The sequence below is a fragment of the Hemiscyllium ocellatum genome, chromosome 8, assembly GCF_020745735.1.
Source record: "Hemiscyllium ocellatum isolate sHemOce1 chromosome 8, sHemOce1.pat.X.cur, whole genome shotgun sequence".
Classification (NCBI taxonomy): domain Eukaryota; kingdom Metazoa; phylum Chordata; class Chondrichthyes; order Orectolobiformes; family Hemiscylliidae; genus Hemiscyllium; species Hemiscyllium ocellatum.
Genome location: NC_083408.1, coordinates 76,604,968 through 76,618,836, shown reverse-complemented (window position 1 = coordinate 76,618,836; position 13,869 = coordinate 76,604,968). Strand labels below are relative to the sequence as shown.

At 40.9% G+C, this 13,869-nt stretch overlaps 1 protein-coding gene across 9 annotated transcripts in view; it reads left to right on the top strand.

The window, feature by feature from the left end:
* mark3a (MAP/microtubule affinity-regulating kinase 3a) overlaps nucleotides 1–13,869 on the top strand; it is a 172,999-nt gene that overhangs the window by 93,824 nt on the left and 65,306 nt on the right. For all 9 annotated transcript variants that reach the window (XM_060829243.1, XM_060829244.1, XM_060829237.1 and 6 more), the window contains exon 6: nucleotides 5,402–5,472. In XM_060829243.1, the coding sequence (XP_060685226.1) occupies nucleotides 5,402–5,472 (71 nt within the window). The remainder of the gene's footprint in view (nucleotides 1–5,401; nucleotides 5,473–13,869) is intronic.

Sequence of the window (13,869 nt, the reverse complement as noted above, 5' to 3'; positions counted from 1 at the left end):
CACCATTTGTGAAAAGACACTAAAAAAATGGGGGCAGAGGTTTTGATCTAAAGTTGCTGAACTCCAGAAGGTTGTGAAATGCCCAATCAAACATCAAGTGGTTCCAAGAGGATGCATTGAGCCTCATTGAAACATGATAACAGTCTAAAGATAGACAGGTCAGGTTGGTTACACGGCAAGGAATTAAAACAGCAGGCAACAAGGTTTGGGGACAGGATCCAGGATCAAGGTGGTCTACAAAATGGTCACCAGTCACCATTTAGTCTCACCAGTGTAGGGCAGATCACTTCATGAGCAGTGAACAGCTTTATGAAATTGTAAGAAGTGAAAGTAACCAATGGTTGAAGCAAATTGTTTTCTTCATAAAATAACTCCACAGGCTGATATCCTGTCACCGAGTAACCTTTTAATTGATACTTGGAGCATCCTGGACTCACTCAGAGCCAACTCTCTGAATGAACAGGATGTCTGACGCTCCTGTTCTTTTTTTTTTGTGCAGGTGTGAGACAGTGAGAGACACAAGGTGCATGAATCTTTATTCAATTTCCACTACCAGGAGGATAGGAAAACACCCGAGTGGCCAGTGACAGGCAATGCCCTTCACATCAAAGGGCAATGCTGTGTGATCAAACAGTGAAGGGGAGGGCAGGGATTAAATCAAAATAGAGTTGGAGGGGGAAATAATGCACTCCACCCCCTGTGGCACCCACCTCTCCCTGACACTTCTGTTCTTTTATTTTCTTTTTAACCCCCACACTACCGCCTAACTGCCGTATTGCTTATTTTTCCCCAGCACCCACAGGACACTCCTGATCTTATCTGTCAGCCAGGACTCCCTGATTGGGCTGTTAATATGGTCCAATCAGGGAACTCATTCTATGAGGTTCACCTGGCTGACCTTGTTACAATCACTTCAACCCTCTACCTCTGAGTCCGATGACCTTGACTGGTTTTGTATAGCTCCTCCTGGGGTATTTTAGCATCAGGTCAGGTTCCTCCAACTCTGCCTCTGATACAGGCAGTGTGTAATGCACAGTAGCTTGCCTCTGGCACCCAGAGTGTCTTGGGGGAAATTCATTCTCTTCTTCAGGCTGCAAAAGCATTGAGGTGATGACATCCGCCCTGTCCATCTCAGTTTCTGAGGTATCTTCAACACTTGACGGAGAGGGAGAGCCCATTGGTTGTCGAACAGTCAGAAAGGCAGTCAAGGAGTTAGCAATGGTTTTGTATCAGTACTGTTCGTTAATTTGCAGCTTTTATATGGTTCATGTGCGTGTTGAGGACCATCGCACCTAACAGAATTATGTACATCACTGGACCTGACCTCACATTGACCATGCCGGGCCATTACCATAGTTCATACACCAAACATCATCCTCTGAAATAAACGATCTCTCCCGCTTAGTGGAATTTTGTCAGGCTTTGGCGGTCTTAATGCCACCATAAAGTCACCTTTTATTTACATGTGGAGAGTGCTTGACACTGATCTAGCTCCCTCAGAGCTAGCTCTTGGTGAACAGGATTTCGGATACTCCTGTGCTTATCTATCAGCCAGGGCTCCCTGATTGGTGCTGTTAATCTGGTCTAATTAGGGGACTCTTACTCTACACAGCCCACCTGGCTGACCACTGTTACAATCACTACATTTATTACTGCAATTTTTATTTTTTATTTTGTGTTTAATGTTATGCCAAACTTTCTTTTTATGAAATTTGCCTATTGGCCTTGTGAGAAAAAAAATTGAAACATGGCTCCTCGTGAAAAGTTTGGACAACTCTAAATTATATATTCCGGCTTTGGTATATGCTTGAATCACCAACCTTCTGTTTAAGTGTGTATAAATGGAGCCAAAAAGGCAACTGAACCAACGAGGTGGTGAAAACGATGTTATCTTAATATCACACTACAGGTGACCCCATTGCACTATACACACACTCTCTACAGAGAGAGACACTCATGCAGACCCCCTCTTATACACTCTCACAAACACTCCCGCACACACCCTCTCATAGACTTGTACCCCTTTACGCTCACACTCATACACACATGCATACACTCTCTCTCAGATACTCATATTCCACCCCCCCCCCACCCCCCCCCACACACACACACACACACACACACACACACACACACACACACACACAGAATTTGTACTTGCAGAATTACATTTCATTTTGCTCAAAAACTGCACGAATCCATGTAAGATTCTGTAAATCTATTTTTTAGATTAGAATCAGTCTAACCATTGTGGCATAGACAGCCTCACACAGGGACCTAACACTTTCAATATATTATCTGGGCCGACATGACACCAAAATGAATGTAAGGTTTTTTAAAAAAAAAGTTTTATTATTTACATATGAAAGAAACCAACACGGTCATTCTAAAAGATGAGAGACTTAACAAACAATCCAGGTCTTTTTCAATATATAATTTCAGTTACATCACACTGTAAACTTTTGCTATAAATTCTGTCTTACAATCTTATTCTCCACAACCACCTGATGAAGGAGCAGCACTCCGAAAGCTAGTGCTTCCAAACAAACCTGTTGGACTATAACCTGGTGTTGAGTGGTTTTTTTAAACTTTGTACACCCTGGTCCAACACCGGTGTCTCCAAATCATAGTTTGTATTAAATTAGTAACTAATCTGGGAGTGAATGAATTTTGCTCAGTCTCTTTCAAGATTGCAAAAGGAAAATATTTACCCGGAATTTGCTGGTTGTTAGATTCTAATCCGTTTTAATGTTTGACTATTCAAGGACTATAGATTTGTTGGTTTTCATGAATTAACCAGGCGACCAGCATTCATTAGCTGTTAAAGAACATTTGGGCAAGAAATTGGAAAAGGTACAGGTATCTTTGTAACTGTAACTGCCTTCAAAACACCATATTAATGAAAGAATTAATGTCCCTCCCCTTTCGAGAAGAATATCTAGATTCCTGTTGAAACCATTTTTAGTATTTGTTTCAGGGGATTTACCTGATAATTTATTCTAAAAATCTGTTTTTTATTTGCCTCCAGAGTTGACACACTTTCCTTTCCTCTTGCTGCCCCAGCCTTTGATTTTGCATCTTCCTAGTATTTGCCACATCAGTCTTCAATTTAATTACTCCAAAATTTATTTTGCTAGAGAACTCATAGCAAGTTTTCTCAATCTTTTCTTAGAACTTGGATCTAAATTATGTTCGTTAGTCATATGGGTGTACTGTCAAGGCTATCAATACTTTAATGCTTAGGTAAAAAGAATTGTTCAATAGTTTTGAAAACATGCTAATCTAGGCTTTCTACATCAATGTTGCAGCCTTTTCTGATGTCAGAATCATACCTGTTTTGGTATAGCCAAGCACTGAGTTGATGGTTTCATAGATTGCTGTAGTGACCCGAAAATCTTTTTTATTGTCTTTGCTTTTTGAGATCGTTATATGACTGTTCCAACAAACATCCAGTAATGGCATTAGGAGTCCTTCAAGATTTTATATATTTGTTATAATTGGCAGTTTTGGTTTCCCACTAAAGCTTATATCCACACCACTAGTTACATATTGCCAACCAAGTAAAGACCCATTTATCCTGACTTTCTACTTTGTTGGTTAGCCAATTCTCCATTCAAGCTGATAAATTACCCCTAACCCCATGAAATCTTACATTGTGCATTAACCTTTTGTACAACTCCTTTATCAAATACCTTCTGGAAATCTTCATATACTACATTTACAGAATTCCCGTTATCCACCTTACTTGTTAAATCTTTGAAGAACTCTAGCAACTTAGTCAAACATAAGACCCTTCGTAAAGCCATGCTGACTCTGGTGGATTATGTTTTGACTTTGCAAATTTCCTGTTATTTCCTTAATAATGCATTCGAACAATTTCCCGATGAAAAATTATACTTTATCTATAACCACCTGTCTGGTCTATAGTTTCCTACTTTCTGTTTCCTTCCCTTTTTGAATAAGTGTGTTTTATTAGCATTTTGCTAATTCACTGGAACTATTCCCACATCCAGGGAATTTTTGAATATCATAGCCAATGAATACGCACGCTATCTCTGCTCCCCCTTCCTTTTAAGATCCTAGGATGTAGGCCATCAGGCCCAGGGGACCTGTCTACCTTCAATCCCAATAATTGGTTCAGTACTTTTCCTTTACTGGTGATGGTTGTTCTAAGTTCCTCTCTTTTCATAACCTCTTCATTACCTGTCACTGTTGGGATGGTGTTAGTATTCTTCACTGTGGAAACTGAAACAAATACCTCTCCCTATTTTCCTTTTGAAACTGATGGTAGTGCAGTGTTGGCTTGAGCCACTTTAGTCCATGTGATGACAAAACAGTAAATTGAGCCCAATCAGGATGGTATTTCTCGAAGTGGAACTTTGAAGATAGTGTTCCCATGCACCTGCTGCCCTTGACCTTCCAGTTGATAAATTATGAATATGCAGCTCAGTAAATAATCTGTTCCTGACATTTGAGTAACAGTATTTTACCAGTAACAAGTGATTTCAATCAAATGGTGCTGAGCTTAAATTTAACAAATACAGATCAATCTGCACACACTTCTCCTGTTATGTATTAAATATACACAATGGACTGAATTTTATGCCCTCCCCCATCATAGGTTTGGTGCGGGGCATTTAATCAGACAAGAATGTTGCTAGTAGGCACCTGTACACTTTCCTGCTTCCACTTAATGGTGGAAGCCTGCCTGTCCTGCTGCCAGCTGAGGCCCTTCAGTGGCAGTTGGAGAGTCCAATCTAGCCGCTACTGTTGTTAATTTGGCAAATAGTTCACTGAAGTGAATAAGCAAATCCTGCTGAAGTTTGTGAGAGCTCCAAAGCAAGTTGTCCTCCTTTTCAGAGATGCTCATTGTCAAGGTATCCTGCACTGGAGGAGGAGCTATGGACTCATCTTTGCGCTTACCACTGATCCATGTTTCTCTAAATCCCCTGCATGAACTCTCCTGCCATCACTCGACCTTTAACCAGGAATCCAAGGCTTCAGGAATGTGCTATGATAGCAACAATTATCACCACCTCCATCGTGCTGCCATTCAACAATCCTACAATAAAGCTGATTGGCTGGCACTTCTTAATAAGTCAGTAAGTGAGGCTTGGATCACGGGGCAAGGCTGGCTGTCAAGTGCCTGAATGGAGCAAGATTCCACAGGCTTTACCTAAAAGGGATGATGCGGAGCTCCAGTTACCTCCCCAGCTGGCAGCTGAGAACCCTAGTACCACCGCAAGATTATGGCTACTTCATCAGAGTTGTCAGACTAATTTTTTAAAAAACCATGCTGCAATATTTATCACTGTGCAACACTCTAATTTTATTCTCAAAATAACTAATCACTAAATTTATCAATTACAGCTTCAATTGTTGAACTTTATTTTGTTTATAGGAGAGGTGTTTGATTACTTAGTTGCTCATGGAAGAATGAAAGAAAAGGAGGCTAGAGCGAAATTCAGACAGGTATGTACTCCTACTTTTTGCTGGTGACATAGAAAATTGAGGACTAGACCAAATATTAGAAGGGATTTAAATAAATTCTTCACAATATATAATCATGTACAAAGAAACAGTAAATATGATATTTATGTTTAACTTCAATGTAAATTTCAGTATCTAGGTCATTGACTTAGATTTGATTATACCCAAAAGATGAATGGGGTCACATTTTGAAAATTGTAGTGTTTCATCTAAAATTAGAACTGCAAATTACAGGCAATTTTTAAGTTCAGGCAAGAAATTATTGGTGCATACGCTTTAGTCTACTGTTTAATTTTAGCGTGTTGTCAGCAAATAAATTTTGAAATTGATCCTATTCTGTTTTTTACTTAATTTATTCATGAGCATCACTGGCTAGACTAACATTTTTTGCCCACCCTAATTACCCTTGAAAAGGTGACTATGAGCTGCCTTCTGGTGTAATCCTTGGAGAAGGGAATTCTGGATTTTGTAGAACGATAAAATTTTACATTAGAGAAGGAGGCCACACGGCCTATCATGCTGGTTCCATTTTGACCCAGCAACAGTGAAGGAACACTATTCCACGACCAGGTGGTATGTGGCTTGCTGGGGAACTTACAGGCAATGCTGTTCCTTTGTGTTTGCTGCCCTTTCCTTCTAGGTGTTAGCTGTGTGAGTATAAAAGGTGCTTTTGGAGGAGCCTTGATGATTTACTACAGTGCACCTTGTAGATAGTACACCCTGCCACTGTATGTCAGTGATGAAGGGAGTGAAATTTGAAGGTAGTTGATAGGGTGCTAATCAAGCATCTATGCTGGATGGAGTCAAGATACTGTTATTTGTTTGGAACTATACTCTTTGGCAAATGGAGAGTATTCCATCACGTTCTGACTTGTTCCTTGTAGATTGTGAACAGACATTGGGAAGAAAGGAAGCGGGTTATTCACTACAGAACTCCTTGCCTCTGACCTGCTGTTGAATCCACATACTTGTATGGCTGTTTCAGTTCAGTTTCTGGACAATAATAAGCCTCAAGATGTTGATTCTGGGGATTCACTGATGGTAATGCCATTGAACGTCAAAGGCTAATGGTTGGATTCTCTCTTGTTGCAAGTGTTCTTGCTTGGCATTTAAGTGGCACAAATGTTAGTTGCCACTTTCCTGCCCAAACTCGGATACTGTCCAGGCCTTGCTGAATTTGAATGGACTGCTTCAGTACCTGAGATTATACAAATGGTTCTGAACATTGTGCAATCATTAGAAAACATCCTCACTTCTGACTTTAAGATGGAGGGAGGTCATTGCTGAAGTAGCTGAAGATGGTTGGGCATAGGACACTATCCTGAGGGTAAGTGCTATCCTAGGGCTGAAACAATTAACTTCTAATAATCATAACCATCTTCCTTAGTGCCATGTATGTCTCCAGCCAGCAGAAAGGTTTCCCCTGACTTCTTTTGATTTCAATTTTGCTCAAATTCTTTGATTCAGTACTTGGTTAAATACTTCCTTGGTGTCAAAAGCAGTAACTCTCACCTCTTCACTGAAATTCAGCTCTTTTGTTCATGTTTGGATTGGGGCTGTAACGCACTCAAGACCCAAGTGATCCTGGAAGAATCCAAATGGAGTGTCAATGAGCAAATGCTGGAAAGTACTATCAAAATCTCTTCAAAGATAGATGATGTTTGGCTGGGTTGGATTTGTCCTGCATTTTGTATTTGGGATGTATCTGGGCAGTTTTCTACTTGGCGTATTGTAGCTGTACTTGAGCTGCATAGTCAGTTCTAGAGTCTTGAGTACAATTGCTGGAATGTTGTCAGGACCTGGTAGTCTTTGCAGTATCCAATACCTCCAGCTGTTCTTTTATATCATGTGGGATAAATTGAAATATTCGTTGAAAACTAGCATCTGTGATGCTAGGAGTCCAGCATCCACCCATTGCTGATGATGTGGATATTTGTGGAGCTCCACCTTGTGTTTTTATTTTATTCATTCAGGAAAAGAGGATGTTGCTGGCTAGGCCATTTATTGCCGATCCCTAATTGCCCAGAGGGCATTTAAGAGTCAACCACATTACTGTGTGTCTGAAGTCACATGCAGGCCAGACCTGGTAAGGATGGTTGTTTCCTTCTCTAAAGGACATTAGTGAATCAGATGAGTTTTTCTGACAATCAACAATGGTTCCATGGTCATTAGTCTCTTAGCTCCAGGTATTTATTGAATTCAAATTCCACCATCTGCCATGGCAGAATTTGAACACAGAACCGTAGAACATTACCTGGGTCTCTGGTTTAACAGTCTAGCGATAATAGCACCAGGCCATTGCTTCCCCCAAGAATTCCAGAACTTAGATTTGATCGTGTTGATTGTGGAACTGTTTATCTGTTGCATTCTATTTTCACTGTTTGGCAAGTAAGTAGTTCTGTATTGTAGCTTCAGCAAGTTAACACTTTTAGTTATGCCTAGTGCTGATCCTAGCGTGTTCTCCTGCCTCCTTCAACAAGAGTTGTTCTTCTGACTTAGTAATAACCATAGAGTGGGGATATTCTGATTGAATATAATTCTCCTGCTGATGGCCCACAATGCCTTATGGATGCCAATTTTGAGTTGCTAGATATATTGGACGATGTACAAGATAGCAACATTTACCCATTTAAAAGGTAGCAATATTTCCACTGCACTCCTGTATGCTCTAGGACCTCTGAGATCTGTGCAGGCCAGGAAAAATTAGAGGGAATATTACGCAGCGATAATGTAACACAGCACTTTGCAGTGAATCCTCTATTGGAAGTTGTGTTTCCAGAGGACTGTATGGTGGTCACTGCTACCAACATTTGTGAGTGGTAGCACCTGCAAAGGGTAGATTGGCGAATACAAAGTTAAGATGATTTTTTATTTTGTTGGTTCCCAATTTTTACAGATCCAGTATAGCAACTATGTCATGGTGACTGAGCCTTAACAACTGTAGGATAAATAGAAATTTGCTACCTTACAGAAATGAACACAATTTTGTGATAATTCAATATAATCAGATGAAGGAATAAAATATTAATTATAGATCATAACTTCTAACAGTTATTATTTGAGTTGGATAGCATGTCACCTTTTAATTATATTGTCATATTAATTATGAACACAATGTGGAAAATTTCATTATTTTGAACTAATGGTAGAAATAAAGTGAGGATATCTAATGCATTCCCCTTGACATGCTTATATGCAAATCCAGTCACTTTGATCCAAAAGCTGATAAAATCCAACTACTTTGAGGCAAAAGCCATTGAAAGTAAGAGGAAACCTTAAAAACACTTCTCAGGTAGGCAGCATTTGTGACGAGAAGAGACAGTTCAACATTTCAGGTGCAGGCCCTGAATGAGAACATGCTCCTGAATGGTTCAGATCGGAAATATCAATTTGCCTGTGCCCTATAAAGATACTACCCAAACCTGATTGTTCTTTCCCATTTTTTCTTCAGATTTTCAGCATTTATTGCTGTTTAGTTTACAGTTCATTTGCATGCACCCAAAGATTTCTTTTCATTTTTTTTTTAAAACAGATGTGTAAATTTCTTTTGTCACTTGCCTGCCTTGTGGCTTTGCAGATATACCTGACAAAAAAAAAATGACAGTTCTGTTCTATCCTTCACTTTAACATAAGTAAATCCTTGAAAAGAACACCGAAGTGGGAACATAAGGTACAAAGTAGATCCGACCATCTGGTTCAGCAGCCAGAATAGGCTATTTGGCCTCTTTTGCTCACTCCGCAGTTCAATAAGGTCATGGCTTGATCTGTTGGAGCCTCCTCTCCATTTTTACCAATCCATCCAAAGCCTTTGAAAAATCGTCATGCAATTGTCAATTTGGCTTAGGTAGTGCAAAGCCGTGGGTATGTTGAAAATTAATGATTATAAACTGTACATTTTAGATCATTTAGCTTCTTAGAAAAAGAGTGGGTCTTCAAAATTGACATTGATAAAATTGACTGCATTTTTCTAAAATGTGGCACTATGAAGGTCTAATCCAAATATACAACAAAAATAATATAAAATTACTCCATGATGTCAATGTGGTATAGATTATCTTTCATTTAGTTTTATTGCCAAAATATGATTTTACTGTTACAGTTAGGACAGATTAAATTTAAAGGAATCTCCTTGGAGTTGCATTTGAAGCTGTCCTCATAACCTACATCTTTGACTGTTAGCATTTTTTCCAAATTGTTTGTCTGGTTTTATGTGTTATCATATTTGTTCTGTGTGGTTAGCACTATAAAATTATAAAATATTTGTGATATTGCCAATATCAAATGCAGCAGAGAGGATAAGGATGAAACAACAATTGCTTTACATAGAATGCTGTTTTTAACTAAACAATATAATCTCTGTTGAACATGATAGTATGCAGAATGGAAGAGTTTGAATTAGAAGAGAGGGAGGCAACTTCTGGTGGTAATGGGCACTGCAGTTATCCAGAGACCCAAGCTACCAAGTGATATAAGTTTGAATCCCACAATAGCAGATGGTGGAATTGGAGTTCAGTTAATAAATCTTTATAAGCCGGTATATTGGTGACCATGAAATTATTGTTGATTTTCAAATCTACTGTCTGACATATATATGATTCCCAAAACTGGGAGAGTTGTTCTTCAGCTAAATCAAGTAAAAGTCTGGCATACTTATGCTGAGAGAATTATACCTTATAGGCAATGTCCCATGTACCACCACCACTATCAAAGCAACAGAAAAGCTAAGAGGGAGTTACCAAGTACTCTATTTCGACTCCAATCCCCTGATATCTCATGGTATTAGGTCATATATGGGCAAGGGAACCTCCTTGATTACTACTTAACATCTCACTTCAGCTGAAGATGTATTCCTCATGTTGAATACCAATTGGAAGAAACACCGAGGGTGGCAAGAGCACAGAATTGATTTTGGATGGAGGACATCAATGCACCACTGCTGAATAAGCTAGCCGACTCCTAAGGGAGACTGTTGCCAGACTGGAGACAGATAGTAAGACAGCAAATGAAAGGGAAAAACTACTTGACCCCATCTTCAACTATCTATGACAGAAGCTTCTGTCCATGACAGTATTGTTGGGAGTGACCACTGCACAGTTCTTGTGAATTCCCATCTTCACGTTAAGGATATTCTCCATTGTGTTGCATGGCACTGCCAAAGTATTAAATGGGATAGATTTAAGACAGATCTAATAACTCAACATTCCAGCTGTAGAACTCAAGACTTATGCTGGAGAACTAGCTACACCTGTAGTCAATCTGACAATGTAGAAAATTCCCCAGTTGGGTCCTGTCTACTAAAAAGCAGGGCAAACCAATGTGGCAAATTGCCACATTGTCAATCTATTCTTGACCACCAGCAAGGTGATTGAAGGAATATACAATAGTGCTAAGCAATGGTATTTAGAAAGCAATAAGCTGTTCACTAACACTCAGTTTGTGTTCAGCCAAAGCCATTCAGATCCTGACCTTATTACAGCCTTGCACAAATGAGCTGAACACCAGCTGTTGACATTAAGGCAGATTTGATTTAGTATGGCATCAAAGAGCCCTACAAATTTTTTTCAAAACTAGCTAGGCCTAGAGTCAATAGGAATTGGCTGCTGTGGTGGTGTGGGGGGTTGGGGTGGGTTTCAGCTGTTTGGAGTCGTACCTAGCACAAAGTAAGATGGTTGTTTTTCTTGTATGTAAATTACCTCAGCACCAGGAGTTTGTTGGAGGAATTCCTTGGTGGTGTCCATGTCCAACATCTTCAGCTGTTTAATCAATGACCTTTACTCCTTCATAAGGTCAGAAGTGGGCTATTTGCACAATGTACGCACCATTCATGACTCATACTGAAACAGCTTGTGTGCAAATGCAGAGGACCTCGATAATAATCCAAGCTTGACTGATGTGTACCATGCAACAATCGTAACACAAGTGCCAAGGAATGGCCATCTCCAACAATGGAGAATCTAGCCATCATCCCTTGCCATTCATTAGCATTACCATCACTGTTGTCTTCTCCTACTGTCAAGATCCTGGTGAATACCAGTGACCAGAAACTGAACTTGAACTGCCATATACATATTGTGACTACAAGAGCAGGTCACAGGCTAAGAATTCTGTGATGTATAGCTCACCTCGTGTCTCTCCATCACCTGTCCACAACCTACAAGGCATAAGTCAGAAGTGTGAAGGAATACTCTGAACCTGCCTGGATGAATGCAACTCCAACTCAAGAAACAGAATCCTGAAGAAAGCAGCCAACTTGGTTGGTATGCCAACCACCAGCATCTCCATTCACTCACTTCATCAGGGATTCACCGTGGTAGCAGTGTGTATTATCTGCAAATTGCATTTCAGCATCTCATTAAAGCTCCTTCAAAAGCACCTTCCAAACAGTGAACTCCTCCACCAAGAAGTAGTTCCTCTCCAAGCTACACACCATCCTGACTTGGAAGTATATTGTTGTTTCTTAACTGTCACTGTGTCAGAGTTCTGGAACTCCTTTCTTAATAGTACTGTGGTATACCTACATCCCGAAGACCTCGGCAGTTCAAGACAATGGTTCAACATCACCTTCTCCAGGCCAGTTAGGAATGAGCAATAAATGTTGCTTTAGACAGTGACACCTGCATCCTAGAAACAAAGGTGCACCAGTGTTGTAGCTCAACAATTGAGCAGCAGTTGGAGAAATTAGTGAAATGTTAAGATGGGTTGTTCTGATGTGGAGGTGATGTATGATTGGCTGAAAGGAGGAGCAGTATTGGAGAACAAAGACAAGTCAAAATCAACAAGCAGCAGACTGAGTTATTTGGGTTGAGAATGGTCTTAAATGGAGGAAAAGAATTGGGTTATTTCTCAGATGAAGTGTCGGTATTTAAAATCTGTTAAAATAATTCAATTTCCTTGGTTTTGAATGTAGTAACATAGTCCATGTGAGTCTGCTTTTCCACACTATCTCTATTCTATTATTTTGTTGGTATGCCAATATGTTACAATACTTTGTAAAATTGCATAGTTCTGTGTATAACACAATTTTGTGCTAACACCCAGATTATCCTGTTGTACTTGATTTTATTTATCTACACAATTACTTGAATTTTTATTTCTGCCACATTCAGTGTATAAGACTTGATGCACTTAGATTATCCTTTGCATAATATTTTCCTCTGTGGCTTTGTTGTGACCTGTTACTAACCATGCTGAGAATATGAAAATGCATTTCAACATTTTATACATTCCTGTTCAGCTGTAAAGGTGACAAAATAGTCTATTGTATGGTTAAATTGTGTGATTGATGCAATTTGCTACTGGATAAGATTTGTCTTTCTTAGCTTTTTGTTGAAAATGTGTTGCTGGTTAAAGCACAGCAGATCAGGCAGCATCCAAGGAACAGGAAATTTGACGTTTCGGGCCAGAGCCCGTCATCAGGAATGAGGGGAGTGTGCCAGGCAGGCTAAGATAAAAGGTAGGGAGGAGGGACTTGGGGGAGGGGCGATGGAGATGTGATAAGTGGAAGGAGGTCAAGGTGAGGGTGATAGGCCGGAGTGGGGTGGGGGCGGAGAGGTCAGGAAGAAGATTGCAGGTTAGGAGGGCGGTGCTGAGTTCGAGGGAATCGACTGAGACAAGGTGGGGGGAGGGGAAATGAGGAAACTGGAGAAATCTGAGTTCATCCCTTGTGGTTGGAGGATTCCCAGGCGGAAGATGAGGCGCTCTTCCTCCAACCGTCGTGTTGTTATGTTCTGGCGATGGAGGAAACCAAGGACCTGCGTGTCCTTGGTGGAGTGGGAGGGAGAGTGAGTGTTGAGCCACGGGGTGGTTGGGTTGGTTGGTCCGGGCATCCCAGAGGTGTTCCCTGAAGCGTTCCGCAAGTAGGCGGCCCGTCTCCCCAATATAGAGGAGGCCACATCGGGTGCAGCGGATGCAATAGATGATGTGTGTGGAGGTGCAGGTGAATTTGTGGCAGATATGGAAGGATCCCTTGGGGCCTTGGAGAGAAGTAAGGGAGGAGGTGTGGGCGCAAGTTTTGCATTTCCTGCGGTTGCAGGAGAAGGTGCCGGGAGTGGAGGTGGGGTTGGTGGGGGGTGTGGACCTGACGAGGGAGTCACAAAGGGAGTGGTCTTTGCGCAATGCTGATAGGGGAGGGGAGGGAAATATATCCCTGGTGATGGGGTCCGTTTGGAGGTGGCGGAAATGACGGCGGATGATACGCTGTATACGGAGGTTGGTGGGGTGGTAGGTGAGAACCAGTGGGGTTCTGTCTTGGTGGCGGTTGGAGGGGCGGGGCTCAAGGGCGGAGGAGAGGGAAGTGGAGGAGATGCGGTGGAGGGTATCGTCGATCACGGCTGGGGGGAATCTGCGGTCCTTGAAGAAGGAGGCCATCTGGGCTGTACA